The sequence below is a fragment of the Diplodia seriata genome, assembly GCF_021436955.1.
Source record: "Diplodia seriata strain FDS-637 chromosome Unknown scaffold_4, whole genome shotgun sequence".
Taxonomy (NCBI): domain Eukaryota; kingdom Fungi; phylum Ascomycota; class Dothideomycetes; order Botryosphaeriales; family Botryosphaeriaceae; genus Diplodia; species Diplodia seriata.
The window spans coordinates 1,001,699-1,019,806 of NW_027117311.1; the positions used below are offsets into that span (position 1 = coordinate 1,001,699).

Here is an 18,108-nt window from a genome sequence, read left to right on the forward strand (position 1 = left end):
TTCGGCATTCTATATTCAAAATATCTGATACCACTCTCGGTGTTCGTATCCTTCATACTTCTCGCCGTCGTACTCGCCAACTATCCCGAAATGGACATACCTACTATTTCCGTCTAAATGACATACAGCGTAGGTGTGGCTGAAGTCATGCCGAGGATCGTAATTGAACGATATAAGGGGCGTTTGATCATCAGGCGAGCGAAGCGATGATTGGGATTCGCTTCTGGCGTTTCGAGGCGCCTGCATGAGCGCATGTGAATCGGGTAAGAAAGGGGCTGGAAATTGACGTGAAGGAGTAGCCAAGGAAATACAGGAACGGAAACCTACACATTTGGCGATGGTCTGGCGGGCTCGGCCAAAGCCAGCAAAAACAAGAGCGCGGTTGAGCTGGGCGCCAGGAGTTCTCGAGACATTGGTCACATCACACAAAACCCAGAGGGCAGTGGGTCATCGCTTGGACTTGGACATTCAAGCAGACATGGCCTTCGGCGAAGGCTGAAGCATCGTTGTGAGTTGGAGGTTGTGGAGAGCCGAGTGACCAGATCATTGCTCCAACGACACGCCAACCTAAACAGGCGGCTCTTTTCTAGCATCTGCAGCCGTGTCATGAACGCCGAACTGAACGAGAAAAGCAAATCTATGCCACCTGTACCCCAAATTTTGGTGTCGAGCCATGAACCGAAACCCGAATGCTTCAACAAAGGAGATGCAATATGAGGATATGATTACGCATGCACGAAGGGGCCACCCGGCTGCACAAGGCAATGCGCCTTTCGGGAATGCTCAGGAGGGTGCGGGAAGCCTCTTCGCTCAAGGCTACCGGTGCATGGTACATTTGTTGAGAGCGGCGAGTAGCTCGGGGCGGTCCTTCAGCGCCTGGGCGGCTTCGGCGTAGGTGCACCACTTGCGATTTCTCTTGTGCGCCTCAGGCCACTGGTTCTCCATGCGCTCGACAGTGGCCTCGAAGAACTGGTAGCTGGCGCGCGGCGCCTCTTTTGTGAACTGCGAAGGACTGCGTCTTTCATCGATGGCACCGAGGTCGTAGGTGATCTTGCACACAATGCCAGCCTCTTCCCAAGCCTCGCGGCAGGCTGCATCTTGCGCAGTGGCTTCGTCGGTCTCCCAGCCGCCCTTCGGGAGGACCCACTTGTTGTGACTGGTGGATTGAATCAGGAGGACGTAGTACTTGTCGGCGGAGAGGGGCACAACGCCAGCAACAAGGCGTTCTCCGTTGCTACCGTAGCCTGTAAGGCGAAAAAGCGCAAAAATCAGCACCTGGGCGCGCAAGAGGGCTCAAGGCGGCGGGCACCCGTGCGCAGCCGGCGGGGGGTGGCGGGTGTCTCGTGAGGGCACTCACGCTGGTTGCTACGGCCTGTCCGGGCCTCCATGGAAAGAGTCTGCTGCGCCATGGCGTGTGGAGAGAGGGACCGGTGGAAACACGGCAATGACGTCGAACCAGGCCGGTCTCGTGAGAGGGTGCTGAGGCGGGTAGAACGAGTGGACAGGGCTTGCGTGGCTCGAGGTTAGGCCGGGTGGTCGAATGAGGAAGAGGCTGAGGCCGAGCAGACACGGACGCCGGCGGCGCTGGCGAGGGGAGGCGCGGGTGCAGCAGGGAGAAGGGAGTCGGGGATGGATTGGAGCTCAGTCCCGCGGAGGACGGGGCTGAGGGAAGGCGGGTGTCCTGGGGAGGTGAAAGGAGAGAGGCATCGTGGGTAGTGTTAGTCCCTTTCGCATCGTGCCGTGGTCTTTGACAGGGCAGGGTCCAAAAAAGTGAGATAGGCGCCAAGAAGCCATGATCTGCGAGATGCATCTCCAGCAGAATCGCCGCCTCTCCTGTGCCCGCGCGACGCCCGCCGCCCGCAGCAGCATCGGGTGCAGTTGCAATGCAGGCCCGTTGGCACACGCAGGCAGCAGGAGGAGCGCGGCGCCCAGCAGCGCAGCAGCGCAGCAGCGCAGGCGCAGGCGCAGGCGCGGGTGGGCGGCGCCCCAGGCAGCGTGCTGCGGCAGTGACTGGCTCCGGCGGCGCCGGCCAGGGTCCTGCGGGCAGCTCAATGTATTCTTTGTGAGCGCCTGCCGCAAAACATACGTGCCGTGACGTGGGCGCGCTTGGATTCGCGCGTCTGCGACCACCCACCGCCCGCCGTGCCACGCCGCCAGCTCGCAGCTCTCGTCCCACTAGCCTCACCGCGCAGTCATATCCAGGTCGCTGTTCCGCGGACCTTCTGCCAACCACGCCCGCTCCCCCAGGCTCGCGTGCTTCCGGTCCAGCGTATTCCCCGCCGGCCACCGCCCTCTGCCGGCCGACTGCCTCCCACGCTTGTGCTGCCGCCATGCAGGCCCCGGACGCGGGCGCTGGACCCGCCTCGTTCCTAACGCCGCTCGGTGCGTCGCAATCCAGTCATCCACCAGCGTTGCAGCCCGTGCAGCTCTGCTTGGATGTGGTTTCACCCCGGCCCCCGTGGGCCTGCCCTTCGTCCACGCGGGCTGGAAACCGTTGCGTCTCCCGCTGACTACGAGCAATCCAGGCTATCAGACAAGCTCGTGCGGATACTGCAAGAGCGACGAAACGAGTCAGAGAACCCCCGATTCTCGTGCGTTGTCACCGCACGACAGATGCGCCCCTCACCTCTGCCCACTTTCTCTCCAATTTCTTTCCCGCCTCGTCTAATCCGCCTTGCATCTATTCGAGACTGGGTCACGTGCTTGGCTTCTGCCCCAGTCCTGTCTCCACGCGTTCGGCGGCTGGCCACTGTTTGGCCTCTGTCGGTTCCGTGTGCCCCTGCACCATCTTCCCACGCCATCTCCCGTCTCTCTCTCGCATTGGCCTGTTCCCTTCGGATCCTGCGGTGCGATTATCCGTCATGCTGACACCTGATTGTCTTCAGGCGCAGCCTACTATGTGAGGAGCAAAAGCCTGGACGTTGCGCACTATCAAGCGCTCATTGACCGAGGCTGGCGACGGTAGGCACACCAGTTCCACTTTTGCCACGTGGGATGACACCTAAATCTCCGCGGATTCGCTGGCTGCCATGGATGCGTGACACCTAATCTGACTTCACTGTAGATCAGGCACCCTCCTCTACAAACCTGACGTTCGGAGAGCTTGCTGCCCGCATTACACAATACGGTTAGTGCGCTGCGGCTATGTTGCGAGGCAAGCCCTAAGTTGACTGGCCCTCAGCCTCCCGGCCGCCTCATTCAAACCAACCAGAGACCAGCGACAGGCTGTCAACCGTTGGAACAGGTTCGTTCTAGGCGAGTCCTACATGAACGAGGCCAAGAAGCTGCATCCAAAGACCAAAGAGTTAGATGGTTCCGAGAAGCCCACATCGCTGTCCAGGGCTGACAAAGCATTGTAGAGAAAAAGCAAAGCAGCGGAATGGCTTCAGCCTCTGTGATGTCATACATGAGGCCGAAGACATGAAGGTGAAGAGGCCGCCCGAGCCAGCTCACCGTTTCGAGGTAACGCTGGAGCCTGACAGCTTCACCGATGAGAAGTTCCAGCTGTTTTCAAACTATCAGCAAGCCGTGCACCATGAAGAAGCTCATGAGGTCACGCGAGGAGGCTTCCGCCGCTTCTTGTGCGACTCGCCACTCCAACGTCGTGCAGCGGACGGGTCCTCAACGCGCCTGGGTTCATTCCATCAATGCTACAGGCTTGATGGGCGCCTCATCGCCATTGCTGTGCTGGATCTTCTCCCGCATGCCGTAAGCGGTGTATACTTCATTTACCACTCGGACTTCGAAAAATACTCTTTGGGAAAGATAAGCGCTCTTCGCGAAGCTGCTTTGGCTGAAGAATCAGGCCTCCAGTTCTACTACATGGGCTACTACATCCACAATTGTAAGAAGATGCGGTACAAAGGCGACTATCAGCCTCAGTATGTACTTGATCCAGAGTCATACGAGTGGAATGAGCTCAACGGTGAACTTCGTGGGCTATTGGACGAGAAGAAGTATGTGTCGTTATGGCGGCAGAGACAGAACAAGCAGCCAAAAGCGCTCGACGACGGAGGGGATATTCCTATGCGGGAGGTGAGCTCAGACGATGATTTCGACGGCAAGTACCTCGATTCTCCGGTGCTCGCTGCAGCGGCTGCAGACAATGGTCTCTCCCTCATGGAACTGGGCGTGCCGGGTGTGCTGAAGATAAATGAACTCTTGGGAAAGATCAGCCTGGATAAGATCAAGATCGGTATTCCTAGTGCCGGCATAGTAGCGGATATGGAGGTAAGCATAATGCCATACTGTCTGTCAAACTTGTCGTTAATGTGCGCCAGGATCTCGTTTCATGGGACAAAGGAACGATCACCGACAAGAGTTCACTTAAAGGCCACATCGCTGAGATGGCTGCGTGCCTTGGTCCTGAGGTCGTGAAAGAGATGATAGTGCATCTGAGTGTATGAGCTGCCAAGCTTTTCGAGCTATCGGCAATGGGAGAGTGATCTTACCGATACAGTAGAATAGAACATCAGATAGAGGAGCACGGCCATACTCGGAGGCCTACAATGTGGATCACCATCTGACTCTTCCCAGCAATCCAACTCTACGTAACCAGCTTCGGAAGATGGAGAAGATCTCGCAAGTTAGTCGCGTCACTGTCTAGACTAGACGCCGGTCTTTGTAGTAGAGCTCTTGAAGAAAGCGCAACCTGAGTACCTGCGTCTATTGCCTGTTAGTGATGACTACCAAGCATCAATGCGCAGCTGCAACGGCTACGCCACATCTAATTGAAGGAAGAGCTACTAGTGCGAACGAACAGGCGTCCCTTCCTATGATGCGAAACAGGGGCCTATGAAACTTGTGTAGCGATTGCTCATTTACCTCGAACGCAATAGCTCGTTGACCACATCGCCCTTGTTGACTCACGGAAGAGCACGAATGAAGCTCCCGAGGTTGAAGAGGTATCCACCGTATGTGTTTTTTGTTGGAGCGAGCATGACTCACAGCCACCTTGCGATGGACTTTGCTCATGAGGGCGTGTTCAGGGGAGAACGCACAGCACCACGCCGTCATCACTCTTCGCCCTCTTTAAACGGACAATTCATTGCCGGCAACGATGCGAATACCAAAGCAGCGCAGAACGTCAAGCCACTTGACAGAGCAACCGAACGCCACGTCGAGGAAGATCCGCAGCTCGATGGCAGCTACGAAGACGACCTTGCAGAGGTTCTTAGAAGGAGCAAACTAGGAACACAGAGCGTATATGGTCCGGGAACAAGGGCTACACGCGCCGAGAGTGAGGCTACCATCCTTGCAGAAGCCGGCGAAGCAAATCTCCAGAACGCGCTGAGAATGAGCAAGGGGCATGGTACACTCGAAAGTGGACCCGACGCGGAGCTTCAACTGGCTTTGGAGTTAAGCAGGATTGAGGCCGGACACAACGAGCAACCTTACGATCCAGATACGCTTGGCGAGACGTCGAGAATGGGCGAAATGAGGAACAATGGAGGCGGCGGCGTAGCACGTGCCTCGGTGCCTGACTTGAATATGGGTCGGTGGAACGATTCATGGGATGAGCCGCCCCCGCCTTGCCAGCCATAGCGCCCAACCTGGTGCTCTGGCGATGAGGGGAACATCATGCGAGAATGTGGGCAGTGATCAGGTGTCTATACGGCGAATTGGCCATGCATCAATTGAAAGCAGCGAGTTGGTTGGTCGGCGGCATGCGACTATATGGTTTAGCTCAAACAGCGTAAGGGTCTTTGGAGAGAAAAAGTTTGATGGCGCAATGGAGCAGGTCGGAATTGATCTGACGCTCTACCCCGGGCTTCTCCACAGATTGACCATTCGCTCGGCTGTATCGCTTAGCATTGCAGCAGTGAGGGTAACTGCATACAGGTAGTGGCAGAATCCACATTGACGTTGATGCAGAGATGGGACTGTGGACATGTATATACTAAGAGCTGCATCCTACACGATGCAATTGAACGAGCAGCCTTCGTACGACTTGCAAGCGGGCATGGCGTGAGGCCCACCAGGTCCAAAGAAGCCATCGGGAGTCATGGCAGATGGCATATGCTCCGGACGGAAACCAAATCCAGGGTTGCAGCTGCCGGAAATGTCGGTGACACAGAGGAGTCATCCAAAGGCGAACGGGCGGGGACGGTCGATGGTGCTGTGAGTCAACATGGCCTGGTAGCCTGAGCGGCGAGGAGAGCGACCAGGGGCGTGAATATTTTTTTCCACTTTCTGGGGTTATGACGTTGGTCGGCGCCAGCCCGGACGGCGCACACGTGCATGGCGCAAACTCTTCCAAGGCAGCTTTGCGCAGCATTGAGCAGCATCCCACGGCTCTGCATGACACAATTGCCGTCCCGACGCATCCGACAAACGCGGACGAAGGCCTCAAGCTGCGCCGGCAAATTGTGGGCTGCTTATTGTGTCCCCGCATCGTCTCAGTTGGGCCGAGATCGGCCCAGGTCAACTTTCGTGCGCACCTAGCGCTTGCCGAGACAAATACAGTCACCCAGCAAAAACTTCATAAGCTCCGCGCAACCTCCCTCTCCCACCTGCAAACCACTCCCCCCTCCGCTCCACTTCCACCATGTGTCCGACTCCCGACGCTCCGGCCGCCAACGGCCACTCCAACGGCGTGAACGGCCAGGCCAACGGCGACAACGGCTCTTGTACGTGCAATGCCGTCATTGGGACTCCGGCCTTCAGCTAACCCTCAGCAGCCCACCCAGGCTTCACTGGCATCACCGTAAGCCCTCTCGCCGCCAAGCGCGTCGTCCGCACCCTGACTTGGAATTCTGACCCTCATACCAGACCGCCCAGAACCCCCACCCTGCCCGCCCCTCGAATCCCTACCAGCCCGTCGGCGACTTCCTCAGCAATGTCTCGCGCTTCAAGATCATCGAGAGTACCCTGAGGGAAGGCGAGCAGTTCGCCAACGCCTTCTTCGACACCGAGACCAAGATCAAGATCGCCAAGGCCCTCGACGAGTTCGGCGTCGACTACATCGAGCTGACCTCGCCCGCTGCCTCGGAGCAGTCTCGCCTTGACTGCGAGGCGATCTGCAAGCTCGGCCTCAAGGTTAGACCGCCGAATAGCCCCGCGAAGCGCCATCATCGGCCCCGAAGCTAACGCGCAGAAATAGGCCAAGATCCTCACCCACGTCCGCTGCCACATGGACGACGCAAGAATCGCCGTCGAGACTGGTGTTGACGGTGTCGATGTCGTTATCGGTACCTCCTCGTACCTGAGGGAGCACTCTCACGGCAAGGACATGACCTACATTAAGAACGTGAGTGCAGAGATGCCGCCGAGCCGAATGCAATCTGACAGGTTTAGACCGCCATTGAGGTCATCAACTTCGTCAAGTCCAAGGGCCTTGAGATCCGTTTCTCCTCCGAGGACTCGTTCCGCTCCGACCTCGTCGATCTCCTCTCTATCTACAGCGCCGTCGACAAGGTTGGCGTCCACCGTGTCGGTATTGCCGACACAGTCGGTTGCGCCACTCCCCGCCAGGTCTACGACCTCGTCCGTACCCTCCGTGGTGTTGTCAGCTGTGACATCGAGACCCACTTCCACAATGACACTGGCTGCGCTATCGGTGAGTCTGGCCTCATGTCGTTCACGGGCAATTCGACTGACGTTCCCTGTAGCCAACGCCTACTGCGCCCTTGAGGCTGGTGCCACCCACATTGACACCTCTGTCATTGGTATCGGTGAGCGCAACGGTATCACTCCTCTCGGCGGTCTCATGGCCCGCATGATTGTTGCCGACCACGATTACGTCACCGGAAAGTACAAGCTGGCCAAGCTCAAGGAGATCGAGGATATGGTTGCTGAGGCCGTTGAGATCAACGTTCCCTTCAACAACTACATCACCGGTTTCTGCGCTTTCACCCACAAGGCCGGTATCCACGCCAAGGCTATCCTGAACAACCCCAGCACCTACGAGATCATCAACCCTGCGGACTTCGGCATGAGCCGCTACGTCCACTTCGCTTCGAGGCTGACTGGCTGGAACGCCATCAAGAGCCGTGTTGAGCAGCTTGGCCTGGAGATGAGCGATGCTCAAGTCAAGATTGTTACCCAGAAGATCAAGGCCATGGCTGACGTCAGGCCCATTGCCATCGACGACGCGGACTCAATCATCCGCACTTTCCACTTGAACCTGCACTCCAAGGAGGAACAGCCCCTGCTTCCCAACATGACCGCAGAGGAGAAGGCCAAGTTCGAGCAGGCCGAGAAGGAGCTGGCTGGCGAGAAGGAGAAGAGGGCACTAGAAGCTACGGCTGATGCGGAGGCTGAGATCCCCGCTGCCAAGAAGACCAAGACTGAGGTTGTTGCTTAAGTGCAAGTCCACTAAGGCGACGGCCCTGTCCCACTTGAAATCAAATTACGGGATCACGGGAAACGGAAAACGAGGTTCTCAATGAACACAGAAAAGCATACGATGGCTCAATGGCTTGCCGATAGACCGCTTGGAGAGAAAAGCACAAAATCCAACCGCGGAGGTAGAGACGCGAGTGTTGGAACGAGGCTCCTGGGATATATCAGTATTTTTACACGGGCGACTACCGGAGTTCTTTTTTTTTTTTTTTGGTTGTATACCTGGAGCCTTTTCTGTACATATCTCCCAGGCGCATACCACCACATCGATGGATGGCTGCGATTACGTGCCCTCGCAGGATAGGGCACAAGAAAAAGCGAATGCATTCCATGACAACACTCAGTACACCAGTACGTCTCAATGGCGGTATTTGATTGGCGGAGTTGGCTCTGCAGATGATTGGAGCCGCAGCTATGGCCCAACACGTCTTTGGAGGTTTCGTGAGATACACAGTCACGATATCTCGTCTCCACTAACGAAGTTGTCATACTTGTATACCTACAATTACCAAGCGGATTGCCACCAGCAACATCGCTCAGAAGGTCGCAAAGTCCCAACACACCAATTCCCAACAGTAGGTGGGGACGCTTGGCTGGGAGAGCCTCAGATCTGGATACAAGATGAATTTATGCCAAGGTTTTTTTTTTTTTTTTTTGGCGGCTAGCAGAATGCATCGAGTCAATGAGTCTGCTCTTTCAAGTCTGGCCTTAGTCATGAAACAAGGCTTTTGAGAGAATACGGGATTCTATATTCATGGTCAAGCGGGGCACAAGTGCAGTATCAGTGGCCCTTGGATATGAATTGGGCATTGCTTGCATTCAGCTAGTTCTGTTGCATTTCGACTACAGAACCAATGACCCCCTCCACCCAAACCTTAGTATCACGAAACTAACCAACATACATGAATGTTACATAGTCTCCATTACTGTCGTCATCGCTATAGTTACCACTGTTTACGTAGTAATCAACGCTGCCGGTCTCCTTTTAACAAAAAGCCGTCGCACTTAACTTTTGTTATTGTCGTCGCTGTCGCCGTCGCCGCTATTGCTGAAAGCATGGTCGTCTTCACTGATGCTTTCGTAATCGCTTGTCGTAGTTGTTCATCGCATATATGAGTTCCCTCCCGGCCTTCACAAGGCCAAGGTTTTGACTAAGCTATGCTTCTCGCGGCGGACAGCGCGTTTCCGCTCCAGCAATTCTCCGGCATGATTTAGGCAACAATGGCAGTGTTCGGAGTAGTTCATCACGTAGTTTATCTGGACGATGTCGTCTAGCAACCTGCTGTCCATGGTGGTGGGCCTGAGTAACAGGAAATCTTGCATGCCCTTCTCGTAATGTTGATACGTGTCTAGGAAGACGGTGCTGCGTTGTTTGTGCCCGTTGAACTCCGCAAGGAGTCCGTCCACGGCATCGGTCATTTAGTCGCTTCGATGAACTGCCACAGGTCCGGCGCGAAGCCGGGGAAGTCGTTGGGGTCATCCTCCAGTAGTGACGCAAAGTCAACTTGCTCGAGTGATTTGGGGGTACTGCGAAGCTTGGGAGTATCGATTCCCAACTGCCGTGACCAGGCAGGATCTGGATACCATCCATGCAGACTTCTCAGTATTGTTCCGGCTCCAGCGAAGAAAGAGGAAAGACTCCTCGGAGGTGACAATGTTACCGAGACTGGGGTCTTCAGGTGTGTGTTGATGGAAAGGAACGGGAGAATGCTCGAAAGTTGATGAACTGCATCGGTCTTCGGGAATCATGCGTGGACACGCAGTTGTTCTTAGCCGGCAGATGTCTCCAAGTAAATGCTCTAGTGTTGGAATGTTTGTCAGACATGACCAAGCTATCAAGATTAGTTAGCCGTGGCATCGGGCGGTAAGGCGAAGTTGCTTGTTATCATATGCACTTAGGTGAGAGGAAAAGAAAAGTGAGGAAAGAAAAGGGTCGAGCAGTGGCTGTGGTTTGACGTGCGGGACAGCCTGCCGACGATCCGCCGATCTCCCGCCCGCGAATCCGGCCTGCCGAACTCGGCAGCTTAGACGAAAAGGCTCTGGTCTAAACTGGAAAGGCGAATGCATCAACCTCCCCTCGCCTGCAACACGGTGGCCTGCAGCCGAAGCGACTGCGCAAACATGTACCATCGCACTCGGCGATTCCCGCCTAGCGCACGCGTCCACAGATTCGCTCCGCGGAAACAAACGCCGAACGAATGCTGTCAGCTGGATCCCGGCCAAGAGCATCGGGAACACTGCACTTACATATCAACGCCAGCCACAAGATGCGATGGTGCGCACCATCATCAGCCGTGCATTATCTTCGGCCCTTCCTGAACGCCCGACGGGAAAGCTGAAACAGCTTACTCCCAACACTAATCGAGCATTCTGCCCTCCAAATGGTTCCGTTAGCGCCCTACCGATTGTCCCGTCGGTAAATGCCTCTCCAAGCAGAAAGTCAAACGCCGCTCCCATTCAGCAGCGGGCTACCGGATCGCTTCATAGGGGAGCCTAGTTCCTTCTGGCAAGCCCATCCACCATCTCTACGTACAGCGCACCCGCTTTTCACCGGCGCGGGCGCGTCCGTGGCGTTCTTGGTTCATCCCCGCCACGGCCGAGCGCCTCGCCGTCTAAATTTGGTTCTTGCTTTTGCCTTTGGGTTTTGGTTGGGGCGATGCGAGCGAGTTCCGCAGCTCGGGTTTCGACGTTTGCAGAGCCCTCGATATGAGCTAGAGGGCGAGCCGCGCGTTGGAGCGGCTTGGGGGCGATAGCCCCTTGCCTTTTCTTATTGCGTCCAGCAGCTCTTTCGACGTGCAGCGAGGCCAAAGGATCTGGTTGATTACTAGGTAGTTTATCATATGATGTCACGCCACCGCATGTCCGAACCCTCGAATCCTGTTGAGGCCCTCTTTGACTGCAAGTCACCCATGGGTTCATCATCTCAAGTATACGTGTGGGTTTCTCTATTTGTTCAGGGTTGATGACGATAATGGCCTCGTCTGAGCTGATTATTATCCTATCATGGTCCGTTCCAGCGGTCGCTCGATTTTGACTCCTGACTATCAAGGAGTGAAGTGAATTATCAACAAAGAGAATCGAATGCAGGACGCCTTACTTTGCCCTGCTATTACCGCTCCTCCCAGACATCTGAAGTGGGGATGCTCAACCCGACGCTTTGCAACCTTCATCCCAATAAACGTGAACGCATATACTCAAGAAATTGACCGCCAGCCAATGTGTTCAATCCCTGCTACGTACGTCTCGGGTGATCTGCGCCGGTCTCGAATCCAGGCCAAGAACGGCCAGGGGGTCGCTATCGTCATTTTCCAGAAGCTTTTTTGCTGAAATACGGTACATCTTTGAGATCTTTCATCCGATGAGAACCTTATCAGCATGGAGCGGGGCCAGGCTGATGCACCCCACTGATAGCAGCTTCCGTGTAGTCGTTACAGAGGCAACGGAACTTGTGAGTTATCGGCAGGGGCGACTCGCTCCTTCTGGAGGACTGCCCATGTTGATCCAGGCCAGTCGATGGCTTGCTTGGTATCCGTTACAGCGTAGTGTGTATCCGTGGATGAATGCTTGATTCTTCCGTTGGGGCAGGCTCGAAGACAAGCGTGTATGACCTCGTGCTGGCCGCCATCATTGCACCAATATCCATCTCAAACCTCACCAAGCGCTTGTCGCAGGATTTGGTTGCCAACTATGAGGTCCTCGAGAAACTTTGCACCTTCCATCAGAGTACTGCTCTTGCTGAAGCCACCGGCCTTCAGACCGGGGACAAGCTCATTCATTTCGTCAAAGCCTTGCTTGATGAGGTTGCGCCGCTTCTGTTCGCTCAAAATGTGATTGCTGCGCTTCTGCTCCTCCGTCAGATTCTCCCGAGCCTGTTTAGCAGCGGCTCGCTTCTTCGCTGGAGTGTCGACAGTGGAATCCCGCTGCTTTCTCGGGCGTGTCGTGACGCTGAATGAGGATGACCGCTGCGAAGAAGCTGAGGGTGGTGCAACGTCGCTCAACCTGGGGCGGACCGGGACGCCGTTCTCGTTGATAGTGCGACGGCGTTTGACGGCTCTACCACCAGGACTGATGTCACCATCGGATGCAGACTCGTCATCAGACGCAGCGGGTGTAGGTTCAATTGGAATGATGTCCAGAGGAAAGCGAGGGCGTTTTGGGCTGCTGGGTTGCTGTTTCACTTGGGGAGCGCCTTGGCCGTACGGTGCGAAGCCAAGCGAAGGTCGCTTTTGTAGCGTGGGGCTGCTCGGTTGGGAAGGCGGGCGAGTATTCGGACCGCTTTCTAACGGATGCAGCACTGTCAAATCTGTGATAAGCCGGCCCCAAACGTTTTGTTCGGTATCGGTTTTCGAAGGGGCCATGAAACCTGTCCCTTGGAAGCTCGTATCAGAACCAAAGTTGGGAGTGGGTCGTCTCCGGGAAGGACCAGAGGAAGACGGCCCTAGAGCCGCAAAGTTGTGTGGATCAAAGAAATTGAGGACTGGGGGCTTGGTGTCATTGTCGGCGGCTGCGGGTGCAGTCAAGTTGCGTTGGTCCGATCCAGAGGTGAAAGCCGCGGATGCCGGAGGGCTCGGCAGGCCCATGAAGTTGCCCCAATCCTTCTCAGCATACGTGGGATCACCCTGAGGCTGCGTGCCGGAGAGGAGGGCATTCGCTGCCCCAATGACTTCATCCGACGCTCCTCCTCGCGCATCGTTGTGGGATGGCACCACGTACTCGGCGTCCATGGGCCGCTCCAGGCCACCGTATATAGAGTTGGCATGGGTGGCATCGTTGACGGTGCCGTGGAAGGTAGGAGGAGGACCGGCATAGAAGTCGAAGTTGAAGGGTTGCGGGGGGTCATTGGGACCGTGGAGGTCGGCCTCGGTGAAGTTGAAGTTGTTTGTGAAGGCGTTGAAGGGCCCCTGGTCGAAGAAGTTCTGCAGCTGGGTGTTCTGGAAATCGCTCAGCAGGGGCGGGCCGGCAGCGGTGACGTTCTCCTCGGCCGCGGCATGGTCGATGTCTTCGGTGGTGAAGGTGTCTGCTCGGGGATGGGGTCAGCTCAGGCAGCAGGCACAGATCAGACGACACGCACATCCGAACGGGTTTTCGTCCTTCCCCGGCAGGTGGTGCGAGCTCATTCCGAAATGACTGGCTGACGCCGGACGTTCTACGGCCAACATGGGTCCGGGAGAGGCGCGCTTCTTGGATGGGGGACGATGCGGGGGCGGGGAGCAGGCTAGCAGCGCGCCGTGGTTGAGGTGGGCAGACGGAGACGCGGGAGCATGGTCTGGACACGCGGCGGGGTCGGGAGTGACGTCTGCGAGGGCGCAGTGACGGGGCCGCAGGGGCAGCGGGCGCGCAGGTGAGGCGTTCGCGAGGGGCGCGGAGCGTGGGCTTGTATCTGGCGGTCGGTGGAAGCTAGGGTGTTCGTGAAGGCGGAGGAGGGACTGCGCGCATGGGCCGGGTGTCCAGGTCGTGTCGTGTGCTAAGCTTTGGGCCCTAGGCGCGACAACGGCGGCGGGGACGGGCAGACGGGGCAGGCTGGACGGCAGGGCGGGGACGCAGCGGTCGTGGGAGAAGAAGAGGCGCGCATGGTCTTCATCAATGCAGCCATGTCATCCCCAACGGAGAGGCGCGCCTGCAAGCGTGCGATGGAGGCCGATCACATGCAAATTGCCTGCAGCAGGCCACTAAGCATCCGTGCGCCTTCATCCGTCCACAGCTCCAGCAAAAGAGCGGCTCCCTGCGCATGCAGGCCAAGCGCCGGGCCCGGCCTATTCGCACCTACGTCGTCGTGCTCGCGACTCTGCGCTGCTGAGCTGCCCGTCACCACCCGCGCCCCACAGCTCCAGCTCCAGCTCCCGCTCCAGACAGCCTCCGCCCCGCCGCCAGGAACCACTCGCCCAACGCTGCTCAATCCGCCGCCATTGCGCCGCATGCAGCCCTCAGGAGCAAGACCCGCCGTTTCGCCCTCCACGCCTCGGTGCTGCCGATCTTGCACCGGTCAATCTCGCTTCATCCAGCCCTCCGCTCCCCGCGGGGCACCTCGTCGACTGGCCGCACCTGACTGGGCGGCGGCCGAGGCCCCAGAGACCCCAGAGGGCCCGGGCTCGCCCGCTCTCCGCCCTCCGCCTCCAGCTGACCTCATGTCGTCCGCGGTCACGCATCCTCACTGCGCAGTCGTCAGCCCTGTCGGCTCCAGCAACCCTTGCTGTGAAACGGAAATCACCACGAGGGGCTACCCGCTGGCCGAGCCTCGGCTGTTTGAGACGCTCTCCCTGCCAGGGCAGCCCGCGTACCTGCACCTGTCAGGATAGAGTGACGAGCACACTTTCTGCCTGCTCGCCCTGGCCACCACTTCCCATCCCCGCATCGCAGCCTGCCGCATCAGGAATGGCGGGGAACAGCCTGATCACCCGCCCGAGGCGCTCTGGCCATAAGATTGCCGCTCCGTGAGTACCGCCCCACTACCTACGTCGCTCCCTCTGTTGAACCTGGGCCGTACAGCATCGCAAAGGCCTATCTTCTGGCATATGCATCTGTTGCTGGCCCGCGCCTGTTCACCATTGCGGTCGCGCTGCTCCGCCGCAAAACAACTGCAAGCGCTTCTCTGGCCAAGGCAAGTGAACCCACTTGTTGCTCTTTCCGGGCTGCATTAGACTTTGTCTATCTCGATTAGCGTCCAAGGTCGAACCACAACTTACTTCGCTTGCCGTTCCGCTTACCAGTCCCTCCTTCAATTTCGACAGTGTCCCTCGGTCACACCTCGAGAAGCTAACGCGTGATACCACCATTAGGCATGGCGGGCCCTGAAACAATCAGCAGCCTGGAACCACTTCCCATCATTCTGCGCTATCCTGGTCGGCGGCTCTATCAACTTCCAGGTTCCACTGCGCATTGTCGCACAAATTCTTTCTACATGGCTCCAACGCCGCCATTTCAACGTCAATTTCGCGTTCGTCGAGTTGCTCGTCAAGTTCACGGCGGCTCTTTTTGCCGCCAGCATCAGTTTCGAGGTCTTGAACACCAAGAGTAGTCAGCCTCTGACCTACCATCCCTCGACTGAAACCTTATCCGTTCCCACCACATCGGAAAACTACACCCCGTCCACAGCAAATGATGCTCGTTCACGCGCCGCCGTGGCGAAAGTCGCATCTTCGGTTCCCCCGCTGTCTCCAAAAGCGATGGGTGCATCGTCTGTGTGGATGTCCTCGGAGCCCTTAGCTGGTCGAACGATGGACCTGACCCTTTTTGCGACGATCCGCTCTCTAGACGTTCTCATAGCCCCACTGCTTCTAAAGAGCAAGTCACGCGCCGGCCGACTTATTGCTAGGACCTCAACTCCGTCGCTCTTCGCACTTTCGTCAGCCGTGATAATGCACGCGTGGTTCTACACTCCATACAGGCTTCCGCAGGCTTACAATGACTGGATCTCTTCTGCCGCACAAGTGGATCCCCGCCTCGTTGTTGCCTTGCGCCATGCACGGTATGGCAAGTTTGTCTACGGAAGAAACACTGGGATAGAGCCTCTGCTTGGTAGCATGTGCCGCGACTACGGATGGCCAGAGGAGTGGGGCGATCCGGCAAAGACCATTCCCGTGCCATGCGAGATGGTACACATGGGCTGCGGGCCGAGCTGCGAGAAGCATGCGTGGAGCCGTTTCGTCAGGGCTTGGCTTTTTGCCGCCCGCATGTATATTCCTCTGCAACTTCTTGTCCTAATCAGACGAGTACGGAAAGGTGGCAACTCGACAAGGTTCCTGGTCGATAGCTTTACGCGCGCCTTACTCGATGGAAGCAGATCATCCGCCTTCCTCGGTGCTTTCGTCGCACTATTCTATTATGGGGTTTGCCTTGCTCGCACACGCTTAGGCCCCCGCATTTTTGCCTCCAAAACGATCACGCCTCAGATGTGGGACGGCGGGTTATGCGTCCTGACTGGTTGTCTGCTCTGCGGTTGGAGCGTACTTTTCGAGAAGGTACAGAGGCGTACGGAGATTTTGTTCTTCGTGCTTCCGAGGGCGGCAGCGGTGTGGTTTCCGAGGAGGTATTTGAAGGTGGTGAGTACACCCAAGCTCGGTGATGAGTGCCATGCAATTGTCCAATGTTTCCCTCGCGAACATTTCTGTACACAGCTAACGTAGACATAACGCAGAATCAATGGAGAGAACACATTGCGTTCGCCCTCAGCGCTGCGGTTATAATGACAGCTGCTCAGGAGCACCCTGAGAGGGTGAGGGGTGTGTTCGGCAAGCTCTTGAACACTGTGGTTAATGCCAAGGCCTAGTGCAGTTCAACTGTTGTATAGTCATGTGTATAGATCGGTGTGCGAGGGACGAAGGGATTTTGGAAGGTGTAAATTCTGTATCGTATTGATGAAAGCATGTAGAGAGAGATGATGTACAGATCGCCCTTGGACGAGACTCTCCACGAGCCGTGTGCGGGTTGCTGGGTACGGGGACATCAGGAGCAAGACGAACCTTGGCAGGGAGACTAAAGACCAAATACTCCACAAGACTCCTGTTCATGATATACCAATCTCGGGCGTGATAACTTTATCACATGTATATTTGTGGGGTCCAAGCTGGCAACGACCGCCGGGAGAAACGGGATCACCCAAGAGAGCGGCGGGTCGGGAGGTACATGAGTGCCAGTGTTCCGATTGGAGGGCGCGCCAAAGCTAATTGTATGAGGCGCTTGATAGCCGAACGTCATTATTTCTTTTTCTCCTCCCCTCAATCCAGAAGGATGTTCTGGCTTTAGCCAAGTAACCAGGGTCGTCAATTGCATGCAAACACGCTAAAGAAGTGGCTGATCGGCGGGGCACCAGCGGCTGGAAACAAGGATACCGCTGACGAAGGAGGGTTTCGTGAGACTAGTAGCCGTTGATGAAGCTGAAACGGCCTGCCAACCTCTCTCGTTTTGGGCCAAGACTGGTTTCTGAAGATGTATAACAAACATTTGTTGGTGAGATAGATATGAAGGGCGCTATCGATGGTGGATCAATGGCTGGGATGATGAAAAGCAAAAAAATTTGCGGGGAAATCAAGCTAGCTGCAGCATGGCGATCTTCTTCTCTAATGGTGGCTTCCCGAAACGCGGGGAAAGGGAGCGAGGGAAATTGGATGGACGCTCCTAATGTTTAGACGGATTGTCTACGTTGTTAGTTGGCCGTTGGAAGTATCTTTGGCTGAGTCCAAGCGGTCGGTACCATTGCTGGAAAGTGATTCCTTACCGGCGTAATAGGCCAGTTGACATCTTAAGCGGAGCATATTTCCAATTCGACCCGTGTAGCTGCCTGAGCAGGAGATGTGGCAATATACATGCATATAGATAAACGCAGCTTGGAAAGTAGCGTGAGGAATGGTTTCTTGTGATCTTCTGGAGGTATGAAAAGGCAGCCGAGTAATCTCAAGATCCCAACATCATTAAATTCGACCCTTCGAAGTACACTTTCCAGGCTATGAATGCGGAAAAGATGGCCTAATGGGTAGTTGAGTCCGATGACTGGATGCGTACGTAGGAGTTTAGAAATTACATCTTTTTCCGCACCTTTGTTACTCTACCCGACATATCTGCGTTTGGAATAATTGCCTAATCACCCGCATCAGCCACAACCCACGTTATCCAATTTAATCCGCATTTCTAACGTTCTCATGTGATGCGGTTTCTCCACTTGCTAGGGATTGCCTCGTGTAGTGTTATGAGGCTTGGTATGTATCTACCGGTACCCCGTCTACTTACACGAGCATGGGTCCAACGCAGTTCAAGTTTTACAAGTCTTGC

At 56.3% G+C, this 18,108-nt stretch overlaps 4 protein-coding genes across 4 annotated transcripts; 2 read left to right on the forward strand and 2 right to left on the reverse strand.

Moving 5' to 3' along the window:
• Window positions 1-816: 816 nt before the first annotated feature.
• Window positions 817-1,409, reverse strand: SLS55_004160 (uncharacterized protein; the record flags this gene model as incomplete). The annotated part of the gene is made up of 2 exons (XM_066775619.1): window positions 817-1,244; window positions 1,358-1,409. The coding sequence occupies 2 exons, from the start codon at window positions 1,407-1,409 to the stop codon at window positions 817-819; spliced, it is 480 nt and encodes a 159-aa protein (XP_066633500.1).
• A 921-nt stretch (window positions 1,410-2,330) lies between these two features.
• ATE1 (Arginyl-tRNA--protein transferase 1) lies at window positions 2,331-4,406 on the forward strand (the record flags this gene model as incomplete). Its single annotated transcript, XM_066775620.1, has 5 exons — window positions 2,331-2,382; window positions 3,065-3,127; window positions 3,214-3,304; window positions 3,360-4,230; window positions 4,281-4,406. The coding sequence occupies 5 exons, from the start codon at window positions 2,331-2,333 to the stop codon at window positions 4,404-4,406; spliced, it is 1,203 nt and encodes a 400-aa protein (XP_066633501.1).
• Window positions 4,407-6,547: 2,141 nt separating this feature from the next.
• LYS21 (homocitrate synthase lys21) lies at window positions 6,548-8,305 on the forward strand (the record flags this gene model as incomplete). The annotated part of the gene is made up of 6 exons (XM_066775621.1): window positions 6,548-6,629; window positions 6,690-6,706; window positions 6,772-7,038; window positions 7,103-7,249; window positions 7,297-7,558; window positions 7,611-8,305. The coding sequence occupies 6 exons, from the start codon at window positions 6,548-6,550 to the stop codon at window positions 8,303-8,305; spliced, it is 1,470 nt and encodes a 489-aa protein (XP_066633502.1).
• Window positions 8,306-11,987: 3,682 nt separating this feature from the next.
• Window positions 11,988-13,502, reverse strand: SLS55_004163 (uncharacterized protein; the record flags this gene model as incomplete). The annotated part of the gene is made up of 2 exons (XM_066775622.1): window positions 11,988-13,360; window positions 13,415-13,502. 2 exons carry the CDS (start codon window positions 13,500-13,502, stop codon window positions 11,988-11,990), a joined length of 1,461 nt encoding a protein of 486 aa, XP_066633503.1.
• Between the last annotated feature and the right edge of the window lie 4,606 nt (window positions 13,503-18,108).